This window comes from Aethalodelphis obliquidens, unplaced genomic scaffold (assembly GCF_003676395.1).
Source record: "Aethalodelphis obliquidens isolate GAN/ISIS:26980383/991018 unplaced genomic scaffold, ASM367639v1 scaffold21, whole genome shotgun sequence".
NCBI classification, from domain to species: domain Eukaryota; kingdom Metazoa; phylum Chordata; class Mammalia; order Artiodactyla; family Delphinidae; genus Aethalodelphis; species Aethalodelphis obliquidens.
This window is the reverse complement of record NW_020837965.1, coordinates 6,915,260-6,939,117: the sequence shown is the minus strand read 5'-3', so window position 1 is coordinate 6,939,117 and position 23,858 is coordinate 6,915,260. Positions and strand designations below refer to the sequence as shown.

General features: G+C 40.4%; 1 protein-coding gene and 1 long non-coding RNA gene across 7 annotated transcripts in view; one reads left to right on the top strand and one right to left on the bottom strand.

Moving 5' to 3' along the window:
- STON2 (stonin 2) overlaps positions 1-11,548 on the top strand; it is a 142,771-nt gene extending 131,223 nt beyond the window's left edge. For 5 of the 6 annotated variants that reach the window (XM_027120225.1, XM_027120222.1, XM_027120224.1 and 2 more), the window contains 2 exons: positions 4,899-5,101; positions 6,723-11,548. In XM_027120225.1, the coding sequence (XP_026976026.1) occupies positions 4,899-5,101; positions 6,723-6,806 (287 nt within the window). In that variant the 3' untranslated portion in view covers positions 6,807-11,548. The remainder of the gene's footprint in view (positions 1-4,898; positions 5,102-6,722) is intronic. The other variant, XR_003435596.1, reaches the window with a different exon arrangement.
- Positions 4,540-23,858, bottom strand: part of LOC113627543 (uncharacterized) — a 31,395-nt gene continuing 12,076 nt past the window's right edge. Inside the window, exon 4 of the long non-coding RNA XR_003435597.1 lies at positions 4,540-5,039. This is a non-coding gene — a long non-coding RNA (uncharacterized LOC113627543). The remainder of the gene's footprint in view (positions 5,040-23,858) is intronic.

Sequence of the window (23,858 nt, the reverse complement as noted above, 5' to 3'; positions counted from 1 at the left end):
TCATGGGTCCAGTGAGATTTGGTGAAATGACAAAACTAAGGAGTAATCAAACCAGCTCTAATAGCTTTGTTTCTTAGAGTAAGTCTGGGTGACCCCAGTGGTAGGCAATAAGCCCATGATCCTGTGACCCTTTAAATCACTTTTCTTGTTTATAATAAACTTCGCTCATCTGTTAAAAAAGTGGGTATTTGGGCCAGAAAAAAAAAAAAAAAGAAAAGAAAAAGAAAGAAAGAGAGAGGTTTGGAAAAACTGTTGGTTAAAGTCTTTCTCTTATGCAGATATTCTTTTTTCCATTCTCACTATTAAATCCTAACAGTATGATTGGAGTCTTCATTTCCTGTTCTGAGTGTGGAGTGGCTGTGTTACCCTAAATGTAAAACAACGTGAAGCCAAGAAGCAATACGATCTGGCCAACTCCCTAGGCAGGCCAGGCAGTGGACACACACCAGGGCTTTCTTATCAGACACTGGGTGTAGCAGTGCAAACCGAAAAGACAATTGGACCTCTGTGTTTGAGGCTGGATTTGCCACCCCCTATTTCTAAACTGACAGAATTCTTAACATAAAGTCTTCCTCTCTGAGCTTGCTTATTCATTTCCCTAAAATCAGCACTGTATTCTCCTGGTGATAGCACTGTGATTTCTGCCTCAGCCATGAGGCCGATGTGAATTGATGGCAGAAAGGAGAAACCCTCAATTCTCCTTTGGCACGGATGCCCTTGAGAAGAGAACTGAGGTAACGGGGAAAATTACTGTTTAACCCGCAAGAGGCTTGACATGAGAAAAGACCTCAGGTTTATGCTTACTGGAATTTTTAGCTCTGCAATTTACTAAGCATGTATTCAGATCACTTCATTATGGAATAATTGGATTTTCGAGCTCGAAAGGACCTTGGGGATAACTTAGTCAAACCTCTCCATTCCACAGATGAGAAAATTAAGGACCGGGAGTGACGTGACTCATCACATCCAGGGGTCTTTTTTCTCCATACCACAGCTGCCTCTTAGTAGATGACACAAAACAGACACAAACTCAAAGTTACTTCCACTATGAGGACAGAGATTTTCAGTTTTCTCAGTGTGTACACACATACCCCATTTGTTTCAAAGTTCTTTCTCTCAAATATTTAAAAGTACCATGTGAGGGGCTTTATAAGCAGCAGAGACTGACTGGCTTCTTTTAGCAAAAAGAAATAAATTGTTGGAAAGATACAGGTAGCTCACAGAACTGAAGGAAGAAACAGGCTTCAGAAAGGATAGCTCTTGATAGCAGGAACTGTGGATGTCTCCTCAGGCTGCAGCCTTTGGGACAAACCATCACAGGCCATTTTCTGTCCTTGTGCCACTTCCCAAGAGTAAAAGGGAGGACATGACCACCAAGATGACATGCAGTGCTGGGGAAGAGTATTTCTCGAAGAGGAAGAAAAAAGAAAAAAAAAAAAAAAAAATTGTTACCAGAATAAAAAGGGAGCAGATGCAGGGCATGGAATAAATAGTCCTCAGCAACCACTTTCCTTAATGCTTCCCAGCGGGGTAGTGTTAAGTAGGCTCAAGGCCAAGTAAATGCAGCCTTTATACTACATATGTATTTCTAGATTACTGGAACCTTATTTGTGAATGATTTTTAAAATACATAAGGACAGCATAAGGATATTTGGGGATATTTCTCACGTAAACCTACCCCCCACTCAATCACTACTTTTGCTGTCATGGTTGTGTATTTTTAGACATGAAATCCCCCCAAGAGCTTCTTATTTCTACTTCTGGCCAATGGTATATTTCTGTGTCAGTTCAGGAAATTAATAGCACCCTTTTTCTGGAAACTTGAGATGTACAGGATCTGAATTCCAGTCAGAATGCAAGTTCTTACCATTGCTGGTATTCTCTGTGCCCACCCCTGCCCTCCCCATCCACTGCTCCATCCATGAAGTCAGAGAATTGACGATGATCTGTTAGTAACTGTCCCTTTTCTGAGCTCTTCTTAGTCTTGAGATAGCTTTGGGAAGGTGCCTTTCATAGGCCATTTTTCATAATCCTCACACCTCTACTTACAGTGAAAGAGGACTGAACCTCTGCACATCTGCTCCCACCTGCAGTGGCCCTGCAACCCTAGCCCCAACAGGTAGGATGGTCAGACTGCAGGGCAGCATGGGCCAGCAGTCTGGCATCCTGGGCTTTGTCGGCACTTCAAGTCTGCAGCCACAGCAGGCTTATCCCAGTCAAGCCATCAAAAGGCTAACAAGCTGCCATTGGATTCCAACATGGCTCCCACCAGCAGGGTCCCTCTATCTGTGCTCTCCCAGGACCCCTCCCGTCCTAATCCCAAGAGCTTTCCTTTAATCCTAGAAGGCACCAGAACAAGTTTCTGTGCTTTCCCAGATTGTCTGCCAGGAAACAAAACATTCTGTTCTGCATAGGTAGCTTTCTTTGCTGGAATTCCAGTTCTCATTAGATCAGGTGAAGGGAAAACAATTCTAATATGATTCCCCTTCTATGGAAAATAGAAATCTGAATTTTAATATTAAATTTTCTCAGCTTCATCAAGGAAGATGACATAATGTGAGCTCATTAGTTCATTAACATGAATTAAATTGTATTAGCTTTCAAAATTGTACTTCCCTATCTGTCCACTAGCCCTACACATGCATTAGCTGATGCTAGAACTCAAGAGAGAATGTTGCTTTCATAGAATTTTCTGTGAATATGCTTTGGTGGGGTGAGAAGAGGGGGGTCAGTTTTGTGGAAAGTTATGATTTTCAGTGTTCCAACCATGTGTAAATAAGGGTAATTAGATAAAACTGTTGTTCAGGTTGCTATTGAATTAAATTAAGAAACTCCTCTAAATACTTTGTAATGATCTAAATCTATAGCAATCTATTGAGAGGAGTGTAGGACATAATTTGGAGTCAGTTAGATAATGAGTTTTATTCCCAGTACTACAAGTTAATGGCTGTGTGACCTCAGGCAATTTACTTAAACCTTTCAGAGAAATCTCAAGTTTCCTCTTTTATAAAATAGGGTTATTAACACCTAGCTCATTAAGAAAGGAATTAGTAATGTTTTTAAGTGTTTAGCACAGTCTCTGGCCTGTAATAAGTGTTCAGTAAGTGACAGCTATATAATTACATCTGTGGTACACAATTTTAAAAAATTGGATTCATTTTCAAATAATGTAATTTTTACTACTACATATATCTTAAATTCCTTTCCTAAAAAACTGCAGTTTTTTCAATTAATTTTCCAAAGTATTACTCTTTAGAAAGACCCATTGAAATATGTTACATTTGTGAAACAGAGCAAAACAAATACTTCACTCTGTTATGTTTTCCTTGGAGAGCGGGTGTGTATGTCCTCAGGCTCCGAGATTAAAAAGTCCTGCCCAGACCAATAAAGGAAATTGGAACTGTTTATTTGGGGAAACTCTGATAACTAAGGGCTGTTTCAGTTACATAATGAAGCCAGAGTCACATGGTTTATCCACAGTGAGTTGCTTTATGGGTTTCTTACAGCTTCCTTTTTCTCCACCCCTGTCACCCTGCAAACCTGTCTTGAGGTTTGAGGACTGTGAGGTTATGACTCAGACAAACGGGTTAAGAACATCTGGGAGTCAGACTGCTGGGTCCAGTTCTTGGCTCTGCCACTTTCTAGCTATGACCTTAGGCAGTTGACCTTACCTCCTGAAGCCTTAGTTTCCTCATTTGTGCAGCGTAATAATTATGACCTCAGGGGACTGTTATGAAGAGAGAGAAGTGAGAGAATCTGCATAAAGCACAGTACTTGGCTTAGAGTTATCAACAAACGTTTCCTGTTACATCTGATGAGCGAGGACGATGCTGCGGTGGTGATCATTATAGAACTAAGTTCTGACTCTTTTCCCTCAAATAATCTAATAACAATCCTCAAATGAAAATCAGACCGTAAGTTTGCCTTCCAAATACAGTAGAACTAGCCATAGATTTATAGAGTTAAATAGCGGTAAGGGACGATGCCTGGCATTATCCAGCCTACCCTTTTCCACCCCCGCCCAACTCGCCACTTCACACATGAGGAATTGAGGCCTGGAGAGAACAAAAAGGACTTGGGTGTGGGATCTCTGCACTTAGGAGAACTGCAGGTCAAACCCAGGTATCCTGACTATTAGTCTGTATTCTCTCCAGCGTTCCACGTGCTTCCCTAAAGCATATGTGCTGTTTCTAAGGGCTTTGTCATTTTTATATGCTGTTCACCAAAAAAACATGCCAAAAGCATTTAAAAAAAAATATCAAATGCTGGGCCTCCCTGGTGGCGCAGTGGTTGAGAGTCCGCCTGCCGATGCTGGGGACATGGGTTCGTGCCCTGGTCTGGGAAGATCCCACATGCCGCGGAGCGGCTGGGCCCGTGAGCCACGGCTGCTGGGCCTGCGCGTCCGGAGCCTGTGCTCCACAGCGGGAGAGGCCACAACAGTGGGAGGACTGCATACCGCAAAAAAAAAAAAAAAAAAAAAAAATCAAATGCTATTAAGAAAATTCATCTTCTGAAGGAAATTGATGATTTTGCTCCAGGTGGCCGTCTTTGATGTTTTATTAGGTGCTAAGTGCTGATCTCTTTTATTCCTTTCTGCCAATATACAACCTCTATTTCATAGTATTTACACTGTGTTCACATAGCACTCTGACCTGAGCAGGCAGAAAGCACTCCATTTCTCAGGTCATGGGTTTTATTGCTAGGATACCAGGCTACTGTAGTCAGATGTTATGTCAAAGGGTCTGAAGCACATGCAGTGTGATTTCTGCCGAGGCAGATTCTCTGCTCATAGTTGGATGCTCTTAAAGACTGCCAGGCCTCCTTTTGTTTGTTATTGAGGCTCTTCCACTTCCTCCCCAAAGAACCTGAACCCTAGATTCTTTGTCCTTCTTTCATAGCTGCTGGTCACCCACACTGTTTCTTCTGCCATCTTGAACTTGGCTCTGACCGGGAAGTGCCTTCCAGATTTGCCAATCACATTAACGTCGAGTTCAGCATGCCTACAACTTCTGCCTCCAAAGCTGCCGTAAGATCCATCTCTGTGGAAGACAAGACCGACGTCAGGAAGTGGGTCAATTATTCTGCACACTACAGCTACAAGGTAGCCTCGGGAGGCATCTGGCTCATGTTTCCAAGTCTGTCTGTGCACCCCCATGCCCTCCCCCTTCTCATTCCTTTTAGCAGTGCCTGCCCAGGGTGCAGGGTATTCTCCTACCACCTTGCAGGCGGTTTACCATGCATAGCTGTGGTTGAGTCTGCTCTGAGTTAAATGAATAATCTCTCTAGCAGGCAAGAGAAAGGTTGGAAAGAGAAGTACAGGCTGATGAAGGAGGAGTATATAATGTCTTTCAGTCGTCATGAACAACAACAGAGTAATGGGGTAATGGGATTATTATTACTCATTTGTCATATAATTTATGTGCAGGGGAGTGAGTTTGGAAGTGGAGAGACGGTCAGGAAAATGCTAACCCAAAGCATATATTTCAGCTCCAGGTGTTGATGAAGTGGATCTGAATGAAGTTTACATAGTGAAGTATGACACTATGTATGACAGTATGTCATAGTGAAGTATGACATATACCAAGTCATACAACCTGGTCACTGGGCTATAACTGGACAAACTCAAAAGCCAGGCAAGCTTCTATAATAGTAACAGGATCAGGGCTGTGAAGGAGGAAATGAAGTTGGAGATTTCCGACACAAATAGTATTGTATCCTGAGTAGTTAGAAATTCAATAGGAGATTATATGCCAAAGACGGAAAACAGGGGGTTACTGAAGAAGGATTTGGCAAAGTGGTTTAATAATTTTCTATTCGTAATAGCATCCTTAGATTTATATGATCATTTAATTGTTCTTTAAATATTTCCTTACTTGTGTGATTTAAAACATTAAACTACCAAAAAGAAGAAATACTCCATCTTGTGGCCAGGAAAGAACCCAGCACTTTCCTCAAACATGACCTTAGTCAACTGTTCTGTCTTGAATTGTTTCCCTCATCATAAATATCCAAGTGGTATTGAGAAGAGCGGCTTTAATTATGAAACTCCTTCAGCTCAAAGGATTCCCTGCCTGATTTATCAAAGGCTTCAGATGAGGTATATCACTCTCAAGGCAAGATTAATTTATTAATCTCTTTACAGTTACAGCTACAGTATTTTCCAAAAGATATAGGCAGAACCGTAAACACTACAATACCTATCCATTTGGAGACTTTTTAAAGGGATAAAATAACGGAGAGTGTAAAGAGCCAGCTGCAAAGGAATTCATTCATTTGATAAACCTTTGTGATTGCCTGCTGTAGGCCCATATTATAGGCGTACAATAGTGAACAAGGGCCTGCCCTGTCCTACGAAGTCTGTGGTGTAGCGGGTCCAGGGTGTAGTGGGAATATACACACAGGAGCACCTGACTCTACCTGGTGAGTCAAGAATAGCTTCACAGAAGAGGTGACCTTTGAGTATCTGTGTAAGGCAAAGAATAAGAATTTTCCAGGTGGACTGAGAGGGAGAGGAATTCCAGACCAAGCAAAGGGCATGTGCAAAGACAGAGCCATAATATACACATGGCCAGTAGCTTGGTGTGACTAAAGCCCAGAACATTAACCAAATTACAAGGACTCTCAAAGAACCTAGGGAGCTTTTCTCTTTTGGTTTATTTATTTGTTGGGATGTTTTCCTGATATTTCTTCTGATATTTCTCTCCAACTTTTATTCTTGACAGGTGGAAATTGAGCAAAAAAAGAGTTTGAAGCCAGACTTTGAAGGAGATGAAATGGAAAATCCCAAGGAGTGTGGGGTCCAGTGACGAAGCCCTACTGCAGGGGGCCCTGACCTAAGCATCACGACAGGATGTCTTCCTGAATAGCTGAAGTTCAAGGCACTGCCTACCATGGCTACTCCACGTTGGGAGCAGTGTATTGGACCTCCCTGTTTGTAGTTACCTGTATTCTAATAGGAAGCCCTAAGGTGCTTGCTTTGGAGAGGCTCTGATCATGCCTGAAGCACCTGCATCACCTGACTTTTTGGAGCTTACTGTATAATTAAGCCTCCTCTCCACTCTGCTTATCTCACAGCACGTGGGTATGGTTTGTGACTGATAAAGTCAGGAAAAGAAACTCCCAACATCATTGTTGGCGTGATTTCCTTCCGATGTTCATCTGTTACTTACATCAGTTTCTGGAAAAGAATCTTGAGAAGTTAATTAACTAAGACTCCATCCCTGTCACTCCCCTTAGAAAAAGTTGAGAAAAGGTACAAAACCGATTTCCTCTTTGGGTCTGCTAGACCTTTCATAGGTGTCTCCATTCTTCAAATGTTAACACTGTGCAACAGAAGTTTTTGAGATGCTTCCCTCCTGGTTCTAGATAGTGTTGACTGAAACACTTTTTCCATCTTTCTAAGGCATCAGTCCCAGGGTTCATCACCCTGAGTCACAGTAGACAATGGAAAAAAGGCACAAGAGGACACTTCTAAATTCTGTGAGTAGCCCCACATTCTGCGAAGAGTGGCTATTGAAGGGAAAGCAAAATTGAGCTTACTTTTCTTCATTCTGGGGAAAAAGAACATTCATTGTAAGATTATCTTCAATTCAGGAGACAGCTTAAATCTCAGTGAATTTCCAAATTCACACTGAAAAGTATAGGCCATGTTTGATTCCTGAAACAGATGGATACATGTATCTCAGGCATTTGTCAGGGGCATTTGGGAACTCTTTTTATACCTCATAGCCAATAGACAGCTGCGTGTCTCTTTAACTCAAACTTTACAGGAAATATAAGTTGAAAAGATCATTTTAAAAGCCGTTCAAAACTGAGCTTGTATGAGCTTTTCCTAAAAATTCAGAGTTTGATAATCACAGTATTGTAATAGATCTAAAAGGCAGAAGACTCTAGGGTAGAGATGAGGGAAAGCCATATTTTTCTAATGTTGGGAACACTAAATCCTGATTCCAAGAATCTAGGACACTCAATATTCTTTCTCTTCATCTGTTCCAGCTCACATTCTGTACCTCTGCATCCCAAAGAGGATACGAGCTCAACAATTTAAAGCAGCTTTAACCTGCCTTCCTGTTTCTCCCATGAAGAATAGAGTAAGGGTTATCCGATTTGTAGATGACGTAGAAATAGACATATAACTAGTCTGTTGACTGGCAGATTCGGGATTAGTTCATTCCATGAATATTCACTGAATTCTATGTATTGACATTAGGATATAGAAATCATTGTAATTTTTTGAAATACCTGAACATAAGACTGAAACTAAAAGGATGAAATTAAATAGGCATTAGTGAGAAACTCTATATTCTGAGTTTCTTAAATGCAGCCCACTAAGTACAAAATGGGGTACCTATGTGTGTACGGATGTGTGTGTTTACCTGTGTGTGTTAATGGGAAGGGTGTTGGAAAGTCCTGGTTTCACAGCAGTTTTTGTATAAAATGTTTTCTTGGGGAAATGAGCTCAGTTTTGAATCGGGAGTATATCATAGCTATTCACAAAACTAATGCATTCAGCCTGTGGTAACAGAAGTCTAGGGAGTCCTGCATGCTGCACTGGTCAGCCCACATCTGGATGAAGGGCTGCATTCAGTTCTGGGAACCACATTTTAAGAGAGATGTTAATAAATTGATTGTGTCCAGTCAGGTGGCCAGGGTTGTGGAGAGTGTGATTATACATGGAATAGGGGAATACTTCCTCTGAAGAACAGAAGGTATAGCTGGAAAGGGAAAAAGAGGGAATGATACAATAGCTGCCTTGAAATCTCTGTTGAGCTATAAAAGGGGAGAGGAATTGGACTTTTCCTGTGTTGCTTCAAAGGGCAAAAAGAGGAGCTTTATAGATGACAGATGTTTGCTTCAATATAAGAAAGAACTTTGTAATGAGTTGTTCTAAAGAGGAATGGACTCAAACAGTAAAACTTCCAGTTGCTGCAAATGCCCAAAGGCTAAAATAACCCATCCTAAATGCTGTGAAAGGGACTCTTAGATTGGATTTGGGCTAGATTCTTAACAAGATCCCTTCTACATATAGGTTTCATTTCAACAGTATTAGGACTCCGTTTTTAGTTTGATAAGTGGTTTTTCATGCTCTTTGAAATACAGTGGAGTCCCCTAGAGGTCTTTGTCAACTGAGGACTCCAAGGCCTAGCCCTTCCCCTGTTGTGCTAAAAGCACATGAGATTCCTTATAGAAACATTGAAATGGGTTGAAGAGTTGGCAAGGTGAAGGTCATTCTAGCACCTTCTTTACCCAAGGTTAGCACCTGTGCACCCTCTCAAGATCTCTGCTTCACCTGCTAGCATCACATGTGTATCGGTGGTTGGACCCTTTTTTCCTGTTGGTTATTTCTCATTGCCTTTGTACTTTCACCTGGACATTTTTTTTTTTAAACCAAGGGATGGGGAAATCCCTTCCATGCTATCTACATTCAGCAATCATATTATCATTCATTTTTAAAAACCTACCACCTTGATTTCATCAGATTTGTTTTCCCTCTACTGTTTTTTGGAAGTTGATTATGGGTAGCATTTAGGGGGGGTGGGAAATATAATACTATATATTTTTAGATGTAGTTTCTATGTAGTTTTGTTAATAGCCTACATAGAAAACACTGTTGGGCAAATACCTTTTTGATATGCAGATTCTAAGTTTGCCACCCTGGACTTGGATTTTGTGTGTGTGGCCACAAATAATCCTTGTCTATGTTATCAGTAATGTGAAAATATTAGAAGTGAGTTCATTTTACCAATACATAGTCTTACTATTACTATTAGAATATAAATTAGATGTCCCATGATATTAAGAGCTGTGCTTTTTTTTTTGAGACTGGTGACTTCCTTTTTTGACTTTATAGTAAAGGAGGATGAGAAATGTACTCATGATATATCAAACGAGACTATGAGGTACTTTGTGGGTGTACCATTAAACTCCCTTTGCCACTCTTGTAAATATACTAGTTATGCCTTATCAAAATTGTGCGTTTTACTCATATGAAATATAATCCGTGCAGTTTTTTTTTCTCTTCTATTTTCTTCTCCCCACCACCCCCCACCCCATGCAACCCTCCTGCATTATTGGCAGGGCTCATAACCCATGAGAACATTTCTTTTCTTTTTGGCTGTGCTGCACGGCTTGCGGGATCTTAGTTCTCTGATGAGGGATTGAACTCAGGCGACTGCATTGAAAGCGCCGAGTTCTAACCACTGGACTGCCAGGGAATTCCCAAGAACATTCTTTTAATGTAAAATATTTCTTATTTGAAATTAGAGTAATTTCCTTTCAAATCCTGTAGATGAGGGCAGGAGCTTATTTCCCTAGAAATTCATATTCCCAAGAAATGTGATCCATGGAGGCAAGAAATGGCTCTTATTCTTTGTTTCTAGTACCTACCACCAAGCTAGTTTGGAATATAATAAGTTTCAGCTACCTTAAATCCTGTGCTGATAGGACAAACAGATATTAATGAAATAAAGGAAAATTACTTAGGTATTCAATAAATGTTTGCTGAATGAATACTGATGCTTAGACTCTAAGGCTACCTAACCCTTACTTATCATCAAACACATTAAAGCACACAAGCATGCTTCTATTTCCTGGAGAACTTAAATAATTTTTCTTTCCTTGCCTCCACTGTCAACTAGTGATAACTGTCAGCACTTAAGCACTTAATGTGCATCTGAACTTAAACTACAGTATATCTTATTCATATTGAAAAACATTTTTGTGCCCAAAGATAACAGTAGCACAGATGCTGTCACCGTCCAGATTATTGATTCAGTTTTGTTCTTGCAAGTCAGACAGCTCTGTGAGCCTAAGCCTTGACCATTCGAATGGTGAGAGGGAGAAGAAAGCATTTAATAGAGTACATGGACAGTCTTGGTGTGCTAGGTCTTTGTTTTCCCCAACATTAACCACTGACCAATGTTACTGCGCATTTATTTTGTCACCATAGTAAGAAAGATGGAGGCCTGGGGTAGTAAGGCTGAAACGTGTGAAGTGACATCATGATTTCAGAGCTGCTTTAAATCTCATAATAAGTTTCGTGGTGGGAAAAGAGAGAATGATCTGAAATTTTTCTTAAAAATCTTTAAAATATTAAGTTGATTTGACTAGGAAGCACTGCCATTTAGCCTACTTTTAAAATTTTTCCCAGGTGGGAATGGTAACTTTAACTCTTCTACGAATGATGATTATAAGTTAATTCTAGCATATCTAGAGTTTAGGTGATGTTAAGAATGCAACAGGAAATTCAAACAAAACTGACCAAAAAGCTAAATCCACAAAAAATATTGTTTAGTAAAGGAATTATCTCTTAACATTTCACTAACAAGTGTCATTCAAAACATGACAGCTCTTATATAAAATTAGTCATAGCATTTTCACCAACTTCTAAACATACGGTCATTACCAATGTCTAAGTGCCAATTCCCTACAAGTCACCATCTCTCTACCATTTAATTATGTTCTTTTTAAATGAAACTTGCTTTGGATATTGTGACTCATATTTATGTATTTAAAGAATTAAAAGTGAAAGAGACATAAATGTAGAAAATAAATGTGTGTGTCAGTAGTATTTTCCCATGTATTAACTAAAGTAGGAATATGGAATTTTTACATTTCTTATACTGTGCCTTAGCAAACCTGATTTAGAGTCTAGTCCTTTTAACAATTGGGGGGAAAAAAAAAGTATCTCTGAATTTGCAATTCCAGGCCTGTAAAGGCAGAAACTATCCATAGCAATGTGTTTGGTAGCGCCTGGAGAGAGGCAAATAATAACTGCATGTAAAGAAAAGCTATAAAAGAACAGAATCAAAAAACAGAATGGCAATATGAAAAAATATAGAGAAATGACAAATACAGCACTGGCCACCAAACCTCAGAATACTTGAACTAGGGGCTTCCCTGGTGGCGCAGTGGTTGAGAGTCCACCTGCTGATGCAGGGGACACGGGTTCTTGCCCCGGTCCGGGAAGATCCCACTTGCCGCGGAGCAGCTGGGCCTGTGAGCCATGGCTGCTGAGCCTGCGCGTCCGGAGCCTGTGCTCCGCAACGGGAGGGGCCACGACAGTGAGAGGCCTGCGTACCGCAAAAAAATAAAAAAATAAATAAAAATACTTGAACTAGAGGCCTTAAATGTAAGGAGCTCCAGGAATAATAAAAGATTGCCTAGCAGGGATAAACAACAGAATTAATTCAGTTCAATAAGTATTTGGTCAAGGTGCTGTCCCAGTAACCAGCTTCCCTAAAGGGAGCTAAGGCCAAACACAAGGACACGGAGGACTGTTGATGTAAAGACATTGGTGGGCGTGCCCTTTATCAAGGGAGAATTGGGGTTTCTCTGAATCTTTAAAGGACACAGTCATGAAGACAATCATCATGTTAAGTCACTTGCAATTTTCCCAGTTGGGCTTCAGAAACCTCAGCTAAAAAAGTGAGGACGCTGGACTGATTGTTCCCTCAGATCCTTTCCAGCTCCAGTGTTACGGATTATTTTACAAACTGTCTTTGGTGCCACTGTCAGTGATACTTCATATCAATAGGACTCTTCATATAATCTTAAGAACCAAGAAGTTTAAAATTCGAATACTGGGAAAAGCAGCTGGCCCATCTTTTCTCTTTTAATGTCTCTATCCTTTACCATCTGCCCAGACAACCCTGCAGTCCTCTATTTTGTAGTTGCCTTCAAAACACAGATAAACATGGAGGATCAAAAGGACGGTGAAGATCAGTTGGAACACTGCTCTGGAAGTTCCTCTGGCATCACCCAGCACAACAGTGGTGTGAAGGTGAAGAGGAACTGATAGGATTTGGGTACTACCTGAAGTAGAAGTCGGTCTAACCCTCCAAGGGGCTGTCAGGATGATTAACAATCTACAGATATATCCTTTTATACAAAAGACTGCAGATATCGAGGGGGAAAACAAACTTAGTAAACATTCTGGGACTATCTGTAACACAGTTATGGCAAAAGGAGATGAAAGGGTCGGTCCCCCCTATCCTCACAGTCTCTTAGTAACATGAAAATGTAATTATTTTTAAAAAATGTGTACAAGCTACAAAATAGCATCTCTTTCGTGGTATGTGTTAGTTTGATTTTAGATTCCTATACTAAGAGTTGCTCAAATATAATGGCTCAATTTCAGCCGGACAAAGTAAAGGAATTTTAGCATCCTCTTCCTGTTCAGTCCCACCTTCTGCCTCAGATCAAACCCTCAGTGCTGGCTGTGGACACCATCTCACCGCACTGTGACTGAAGCCTTAAGCACCGCTGTCTGGCCTCTGTGTGCTTCAGGGTCAGCACCCACACGTGGTTTCCAATGGGAGCGGTTCTGGGAAAGCAGATGTGCAATCAGATCCTGACAGCAACCTGTTGGACCAAAGCATCTAAGGGTTTTGAAGTACTGGGGTGACAGAGGGAAGAATATGAACTCCTCTGACCCTAAGTCAGCATGCATTTAACCTTTGTGTCAGTCAACCTGCCAACAGAACCTGGAGAAAGTTTACCATATTCAAGAAATGAAACAAAATCAATCAGTGTTTTAAGCCAGGGAGCGCTAAAAAAGCACCCCCTCCTCACTCTCCATTTTTGTAACGCTCATAGAGCATTTCAATGTGTCAGGATGGAGGGACCCAAGATCCAGTGAATGATTCAGCTGATCCAAGGCTTGGCTTTTCCTTCCTTCATCATCTATCCTCATTCAATGTAACTTCTTGTACTATGTGATTTATTTTATGTTAAAAACAGCTTACTTAAAAAAAATGTGCCTATGTAATAAAGTCTACACACTGGCTAACTCTATAGAGGTGAGGTTTTGTTTTTACTTGTTCTGCTGATTACCGTCTGTAATACCCTTTTGAGCTAGGAAAAAGAGCTGTTAATAAAAATTTTAAAACAATATCTGTCACTATGCAAGATTTAATGAGGTCAAGCATAATAAAAAATATTTATTATTAAGAAGATTCATCACTTCTTAATATAGTTAGTGATCATAAGCTGACAAGTTAACAAGTGACCTGTATCCTAGTTAAGTTTATCATGAATATACTTTAGTCAATTCAAGATATATTTATTGCATTGATATTTTGGGTCTATTTCTGTGAGAAAACAAACAGTTCCTAAGGTGGTTTGTTTTTGGCAGTAAGTACATACACATATAAGTAAGTTAGAAATGTAACAGCACATAATCAATAACAGTATTTGCATTACGTTCTTGGCCATACTGTCAGCACTCAACAAATAACTGTTCAACTGATTGATGAATCCAAGAGACCAATGTCAACATAGACAGAAAAAAAATCAATATGGACTAGAATACTTGGGAGATTTTCACAAGAAAGATGGTTTTTCAGTGAGATCTGGAGGTGGGGGTAAATTTAGCTCAGTGGCAAGAGGAAGGGAGTTTAGGGTTGGGAAGAGGCAGGTGTAAAGTGGTTGGATTAGCAGGTGAGCCTGACCTGGATGAAGGGTTCATGCACATCAACAGGTAAGAGTGACAGTGAGGCCATGCTGTGGAAGAGCTGGCCTCCAGGTTGAGCGTGGACTCAATCTAATAAATGCTATGAAGCCACTTCAGAATCTGGGCAATAGAGCATTATTCTAGAAAGACTAATCTGTCTACAATGTGCAGGGTATTTTGGTCTAGGGAAAAGATTAAATGCAAGAAAACAAAGGTTTTTTGGAGTAAACAAGAAAGAAACAGAGCTTTGTGTTTTGTTTAGTTCAGACAGACCATAGACATTGCAAAGTACAGTTATCTACAAGGGGATAACTCAGGCCAGTTCAGTGGTCCCCTGCCATTGAGAGAACTCTATCCTGAACACACAGAATTTTATAGCCTAGTTGGTACAAAATTAACTGATACTAGTAACTGTTATCAGGTGCACAATAGTGTTAAAAGCCAAACAAGAGCATAATATTTTCTTAAGTTGTGGATTCTGAAGAATATTCTACTCCTTCCCCCTATTCTTCCATCCCTATCTGCCCAGAGTCCTCTTGAACAGGTTTTGAGACTTAATTGTCTAGGTCCCACATTATCACAAGGTTTTAGCCTCTAAGGTCCCCCTTTCCTTTTAATATCCAAGTGGAATAACTACTCAAGTAACTGTTTGAAGCTAAGTATGCTCCCTAATGTTCCTCAGGATTTGGGGGAGGGGGAGTTGAGAATGAGGGGAAGTGAGGATGAGGACTGAAATGTCCTCAGTGTCATTTGTCAGCTCTTATTCTAAACTCCCAACCCAGCTCCCCTCTGATCACCTCCGACTGCCTCCTCTGTATTTCTCCACACTGGGCAGCTTTCTGTATTCCCAAAGCATTCCCAAAAGCTTTCTGTATTCCCAAAGCTTTCTGTATTCCCAAACCACTTAGGTAGCGCTTATACTCTGGTGCAGCGACCTGTAGTAAGTATTTTAGATGCATTATCTTATTTAATGAAGGCAGCCCCCTCTCTCCATTCTGCAAGGCACTAATAACTCAAGGCTGGTGGTACAACCAATGTTTACTGAAGGTTAGCAATCAATGGTGAGTATTTACAGCACAAAACAGGAAAAGAACTTAAAACTGAATATCAGATATCCCTGTTTCTAAAGTTCATTACCCATACCCCACGGAGGAAGTCCTTACTAAACATCTTTCTTGCTCAGCTCTAGCCTGAGTAAATGGAACCAATCCCTCAAGTCCCCAAACCACTGTCTCACTGCCAAGGGAAAACTCAAAACTCTTCTTAAAAATCCCACCTTAAATGAGAATTAAGTTCTAAAGTTCAACACTCTTGAACACTCTTGAAAATCACTTAAACTGTCTATAAAATAAAGCAGACTACGGTGTCAGTCTTCTTTAATGAAAGTCGCTCCATGACCCTCAATTAACTTTTCAATTTCTTCATTGAGGATACCAACAGGAGTCATCACCACCAAAAATGCCGGCCACCTGAACAATGCCTTCCAGTGCATGGTCAATGTGGGGAAGTCATAAAAATGAGTCACACAATTATTCCCTGAGTTTTACCAACATGAATTGACTGTTTCAGTCTTGACAGCATCTTTTATCTGCCTCACAGACCCACTGAGTGGAATGGCAGACCAAATAACTTGAATAGAAGTATAATGTCTCCATTGTACTTCACTTTATTATGCAAAGCAATTTTCAGTTCCACTCTATCACATCCTGTTATGGACCCACTGAAGTATCTTTCCAAACTGAAGAGAATTATATCTTAGCTCTCCAGAAAAGAACTTACAAAAACTCACAATTTTTCTCTAGTGGGGTCAAAGTTACAGATAATATTTTTCAAAAGGAGTTAAAATCAAAATACATGTACTTCCCTCCTCAGCACAGTCTAGGTCAACAGAAAAGAACAGGATAAAATCTATTCTCCACCTGTCAAGAGCACACCCCAGGGGTTAAGACTTTTCTCTCATCTCCCTCTTGCTCTCCTCCCCTCTCTTCTTTTCACTAATAGGCATAAAGTCCTGACAGCCTAGACTAATCTGGCGGCAGTGGCACAGAAAGGGACATACCTCAGAGACTGGGACAGTCTCCAGTTATTTCTTCCCGTATTGAACTCTTTTGAACAAACCCCTATTGTACATCTCTTCTACTGCCTTTATCACTTGTGTGCTGCCTTTTAATGTTTTATATTTATTAGGTTTATCCTCATTAAAAAGCAATAGAGGGCTTCCCTGGTGGCGCAGTGGTTGAGAGTCCGCCTGCCGATGCAGGGGACATGGGTTCGTGACCCGGTCTGGGAAGATCCCACATGCCGCAGAGCGGCTGGGTCCGTGAGCCATGGCCGTTGAGCCTGCGTGTCCGGAGCCTGCGCGTCCAGAGCCTGCGCGTCCGGAGCCTGTGCTCCGCAGTGGGAGAGGCCACAACAGTGAGAGGCCCGCGTACCGCAAAAAAAAAAAAAAAGCAATAGAGAACTGGCTTTCTCAGCATGTGGCCAAAAGGCACCAAAAGCAATAAGACAGTCTCTTCAATAAGTGGTGCTGGGAAAACTGGACAGCTAGCTACATGTAAAAGAATGAAATTAGAACACTCCCTAACACCATACACAAAAAGAAGCTCAAAATGGATTAAAGAACTAAATGTAAGACCAGACACTATAAAATTCTTAGAGGAAAACATAGGAAGAACACACTTTGACATAAATCAAAGCAAGATCTTTTTTGATTCACCTTGTAGAGTAATGGAAATAAAAACAAAAATAGGGGGCTTCCCTGGTGGCGCAGTTGTTGGGAGTCCGCCTGCCGATGCAGGGGACGTGGGTTCGTGCCCCGGTCCGGGAAGATCCCACATGCCGCAGAGCGGCTGGGCCCGTGAGCCATGGCCGCTGAGCCTGCGCGTCTGGAGCCTGTGCTCCGCAACGGGAGAGGCCACAGCAGTGAGAGGCCCGCATACAGCCAAAAAAAAAAAAACAAAAAAAAACAAAAATAGGGCTTCCCTGGTGGCACAGTGGTTGAGAGTCCTCCTGCTGATGCAGGGGACACGGGTTCGTGCCCTGGTCCGGGAGGATTCCACATGCCACGGAGCGGCTGGGCCCGTGAGCCATGGCCGCTGAGCCTGCGTGTCCGGAGCCTGTGCTCCACAACGGAAGAGGCCACAACAGTGAGAGGCCCGCGTACTGCAAAAAAACAAAACAACAACAAAAAGCCAAAAATAAACAAATGGAACCTAACGAAACAAAAGTTTTTGCAAACCAAAGGAAACCACAAATAAGACGAAAAGACAACCCTCAGAATGGGAGAAAATATTTTCAAATGGAACAACTGACAAAGGATTAATCTCCAAAATTTACAAGCAGCTCATGCAGCTCAATATTAAAAAAACAAACAACCCAATCCAAAAATGGGCAGAAGACCTAAATAGACATTTCTCCAAAGAAGACATACAGATGGCCAAGAAGCACATGAAAAGCTGCGCAACATCACTAATTATTAGAGAAATGCAAATAAAAACTACAATGAGGTATCACCTCACACCAGTTAGAATGGGCATCATCAGAAAATCTACAAACAACAAATGCTGGAGGGGGTGTGGAGAAAAGGGAGCCCTCTTGCACTGTTGGTGGGAATGTAAATTGATACAGCCACTATGGACAACAGTATGGAGGGTCCTTAAAAAACTAAAAACAGAATTACCATATGACCCAGCAATTCCACTCCTGGGCATATACCCAGAGAAAAACATAACTCAAAAAGACACATGCACCCCAATGTTCACTGAAGCACTATTTACAATAGCCAGGTCACAGAAGCAACCTAAATGCCCATCGACAGACGAATGGATAAAGAAGATGTGGTACATATATACAATGGAATATTACTCAGCCATAAAAAGGAACGAAATTTGGTCATCTGTAGAGACGTGGATGAATCTAGAGACTGTCATACAGAGTGAAGTAAGTCAGAAAGAGAAAAACAAATATCGTATATTAACACATATATGTGGAATCTAGAAAAATGGTACAGGGCATTGGTACCGGTTTGCAGGGCAGAAATTGAGACACAGATGTAGAGAACAAATGTATGGACACCAAGTGGGGGAAGGCAGCAGGGTGGTGGTGGTGGTGGTGGTGGTATGAATTGGGAGATTGGGATTGACATGTATACATTATAATATGTATATAATAGATAACTAATAAGAACCTGCTGTATAAAAATAAATAAAATTTAAAAAAACATCTAAAATATATTTATGCTATTCTCTCAAAGAGAGAATATAGTATATGATTCCAATTTATATAAAACTCTAGGAACTGCAATTTAATCCACAGTGACAAAAAGCAGATAAATGAATGTCTGGCAGAGGGAGGTGGATTAAGAGTGGGAGGGAGGGGAAAAAAAAAAGAAGGATGTGTGGAGCTCACTTCCTCCCACAAATACATCAATAATACATCTATATCTGGAACCATTCTCACAGAATACCTAGTGAACACTGGCAGAATTTCTCAAATACCCCAAATCACAAGAAAGATCTCCATGTAACCAGGTAGAGTGAAAGAAAGAAAAAAAAAAAAAAAAGAAATCAGGAAAGGACTTGCACTCCTGGGAGGGAGCTGTGAAACAGGAAATGTTCCTGCACCCTGGGAAGCTCCTTCACTGGCGGGGACGTCAGCTGGACAGAGAGGGAGTTTCAGAGGCTTGGAGGAGAACGCAGCAGTCAGTTTGTGGCAGGCAGAACAGAGACAGACCTGCACAGATGATCTGGACCCTTGCCCTATGCTCCTGAGCCTGAGACGTGTGTCCACTGGTGTGGATGGCGGCTGGGTGCTGAAACTCGGGCTTAAGAGCACAGACCTGAGGAGAGGACTGGGGTTGGCCGTGTGGAGACAGCCTGAAGGGGCTGGAGCATGGTACAGGCCGCAACCAGGGGTGTATGCAGAAGCCTGGGCCCACCATAGAAGTGAAGCACCTTTATTAAGGAGTGTGGAAGGAAGGAAGGGGGCACCCATAAAAACCTCTTTCTCTCAGATGACTTGACGCCACCTCTACGAGTTCTGGGAGTGCGCCAGCGGGTTGGCCACACATGGTAGGGCAGAAATCTGAGTTGTGCAGATTTACGCCTCCACTGCCGGCTTTGTAAACTCAGAGCCTATGGGAAATCTGAGTGGAAGATAGAATAATGGAAATCACTCAATCAGAACAGCAGATAGAAAACCAGATTTTAAAAAATGAAAGCAATATAAGAGCCTATGAGATAATATAAAGCTTGCCAATCTACACATAATAGGGATTCCAGTAAGAGAAGAAAGAGAAAAGGGGATCAAAAATGTGCTTGAAAAAATTATGGCTGAAAACTTCCCAAACCTGAAGAAGGAAAGAGACATCCAGGTACAGGAAGCACAGAGGGTCCCAAACAAGATGAACCCAAACAGACCTATACCAAGACATCGTATAAAATGGAAAAAGTTAAAGATAAGGAGAATTCTAAAGGCAGAATGAGAAGAAGAGTTAATTACAAGGGACCCCCATAAGACTCTCAGCTGATATCTCTACAGAAACACTGCAGGTCAGAAGAGAGTGGCAAAATATATTTAAAGTCCTGAAAGGGAAAAATCTGCAACCTAGAATACTCTACCCAACAAGATTACCATTTAGAATAGAAGAAGAGATAAAGAAGTTCTCAGACAACCAAAAACTAAAAGAATACAGCAATATTAAACCTATCCTAAAAGAAATATTTAAAGATCTTCTTTAAAGAGAAGAAAAGTAAGAATCTATAGGAAAGAGAAAATCACAATTGTAAAGTAAATCACTTATTAAACCAGTATTCAGATTAAAAAAAAAATCAAAAAGTTTTTGTGAAGTGATAATCACAGTGAACAGCAAAAGAATAAACATGAAGATACAAAAGAGGACGTCGAAATCATAAAATGTGGAGGAATAGAGTAAGAAAATGTAGATTCTTTTTTTTTTAGAATGTATTTGAGCCTATTTGACTAACAGTCTAAAGCAAGTAGATATAAGAAGGGGTTAAAGGGGTTCTGTTACTTGAAAACAGAGTAACCACAGATTCACAAAAGTCAAAAAGAGAACACAAGCATGATACAAAAGAAAATCATCAAACCACAAAAGGAAAAAAAGAAAAAGAAACAAGGAAGAAATATAAAATCAACTGGAAAACAAGGCCTAAAATGGCAATAAATATGTATCTATCAATAATTACCTTGGGCTTCCCTGGTGGCGCAGTGGTTGAGAGTCTGCCTGCCGATGCAGGGGACATGGGTTCGTGCCCCGGTCTGGGAAGATCCCACATGCCGCGGAGCGGCTGGGCCTGTGAGCCATGGCCGCTAAGCCTGCGTGTCCGGAGCCTGTGCTCCGCAACGGGAGAGGCCACAAGAGTGAGAGGCCCACATACCGCAAAGAAAAAAAAAAAAAGAAAGTGAAGAATAAAAACTATATAATCAGACAAATAGATGAAGAAAAAACTATTGACAAAATTCAACACGCATTTATGATAAAAAAAAGTCTCTAGAAAGTGGGCATAGAGGGAACATACCTCAACATAATAAAGGTCATATAACAAACCCCCAGTTAACATCATGTTCAATGGTGAAAACCTGAATGCATTTTCTCTAAGATCAGGAACAAGACAAGGATGCCCACTCTTGCCACTTTTACTCAACACAGTATTGGAAGTCCTCACCATAGCAATCAGACAAGAAAAAGAAAAGGAATCCAAATTGGAAAGGAAGAAGCAAAACTGTCGCTGTTTGCAGATGACATGATTACTATACATAGAAAATCCTAAAGACACCACCTGAAAACTAGTAGAGCTCATCAATAAATTGGGTAAAGTTGCTGGATACAAAATTAATATACAGAAATCTTTTGCATTTCTATACACTAACAATGAACTACCAGAAAGAGAAACAAAGGAAACAATCCCATTTACCATCACATCAAAGAGAATGAAATGTCTAGATATAAACCTACCTAAGGAAGTAAAAGACCTGTACTTGGAAAACTATAAGACACTGATGAAAGAAACTGAAGATGACACAAACAGATGGAAAGATATACCATGTTCTTGGACTGGAAGAATTAATATTGTTAAAATGACCATACTACCCAATAATCTACAGATTCAATGTGATCCCTATTAAAATACCAACTGCATTTTTCACAGAACTAGAATAAATAATTTTAAAACCTGTATGGAAACACGGAAGATCCCGAAAGAGCCAAAACAATCTTGAGAAAGAACAGAGCTGGAGGAATCAGGCTCCCTGAATTCAGACTATACTACAAAGCTACAGTAATCAAAACAGTATGGTACTGGCACAGAAATAGACACATAGATTAATGGAACAGAACAGAGAGCCCAGAAAAAAACCCATGCACTTATGGTCAATTAACTATGACAAAGAAGGCAAGAATATACAATGGAGAAAATACTGTCTCTTCAATAAGTGGTGCTGGGAAAACTGGACAGCTACATGTAAAATAATGAAATTAGAATATTCTCTAACACTATATACAAAAATAAACTCGAAATGGATTAAAGACCTAAGTGTATGACTGCATAGTATAAAACTCCTAGAGGAAAACATAGGCAGAACACTCTTTGACATAAATCACAGCAATATTTTTTTGGATCCATTTCCCACAGCAAAGGAAATAAAAGGAAAAAAAAAAAAAAAGGGACCCAATCAGACTTAAAAGCTTTTGCACAGGAAAGGAAACCACTGATAAAATGAAAAGACAACCTACTGAACAGGGGGAAATTTTTGCAAATTATATGACTGATAAGTGGTTAATATCCAAAATATATATACGGCTCATACAACTCAGCATCAAAATAGCAACAACCAACCAAACCCAATTAAAAAATCTGCAGGACTGAATAGACATTCTTCCAAAGAATACATGCAGATGGCTAACAGGCACATGAAAAGATGCTCAACATTGCTAATCATCAGGGAAACTCAAATCAAAACCACAATAAGGGACTTCCCTGGTTGCGCAGTGGTTAAGAATCTGCCTGCCAATGCAGGGGACATGGGTTCCAGCTCTGGTCCAGGAAGATCCCACATGCCGTGGAGCAACTAAGCCCATGTGCCGCAACTACTGAGCCTGTGCTCTAGAGCCTGTGCACCACAGCTACTGAAACCCGCACGCCTAGAGCCCTGCTCTGCAACAAGAGAAGCCACCGCAATGAGAAGCCCGTGCACTGCAATGAAGAGTAGGCCCCGCTCACTGCAACTAGAGAAAGCCCATGTGCAGCAACAAAGACCCAACGCAGCTAAAAAATAAAAAATAAGTAAACAAATTTATATATTAAAAAAACCCACAATGAGATATCACCTCACACCTGCCAGGATGGTTACCACCAAAAAGAACACAAATAACAAATACTGGCAAGGATGTGGAGAAAAGGGAACTTTTGCTCACTGTTGTTGGGAATGTTAATTCATGTAGCCACTGTGGAAAACAGTATGGAGGTTTCTCAAAAACTAAAAATAGAACCACCACATGACTAGCAATTCCATTCCTGTATACCCGAAAAAAATGAAAACACTAATTTGAAAAGATATATGCACCCCAATGTTCACAGCAGTATTACTTATAATTGTCAAGATATGGAGGCAAACTAAGTGTCCCTCAACAGATGAACGGATAAAGAAAACATGGTATATATATATATATATATAACAGAATACTACTCAGCCATAAAAAGAAGGGAATTTTGCCATTTGCAACAACATGCATGGACTTGGAGGGTATTTTGCTAAGTGAAATAAGTCAGATAGAGAAAGACAAATACTGTATGATTTCACTTATATGTGTAATCTAAAAAATTAAACTAATGAATATAGCAAAAAAGAAACAGATTCACAGATATAGAGAACTAACTAGTGGTTACTAGTGGGGAGGAAGGGCAATATAGGGGTAGGAGATTAAGAGATACAAACGATTATATAAAAAATAAGCTATAAGGATATACTGTACAACACAGGAAATATAGCCAATATTTTATAACTGTAAATGGAGTGTAACCTTTAAAAATTGTGAACCACTATATTGTACACCTGTAACTTACATAATATTATACACCAACTATAATTCAATAAAAAAGAACAAATACTGTATGATCTCACTTATATGAGGTACTTAGTGTAGTCAAAATCATACAGATACAATGTAGAATGATGGTTACCAGGGGCTGGGGTTAGAGGGGAATGGGAAATTATTTTTTAATGTACAAAGAGTTTCAGTTCTGCAAGATGAAGTGTTCTGGAGATAGATGGTGGTAACAGTTGCACAATATGAATACACTTAATATCACTGACCTGTACACTTAAAAATGGTTAAGATGGTAAATTTTATGTGTATTTTACCACAGTAAAAACCATTGAAAAAAAA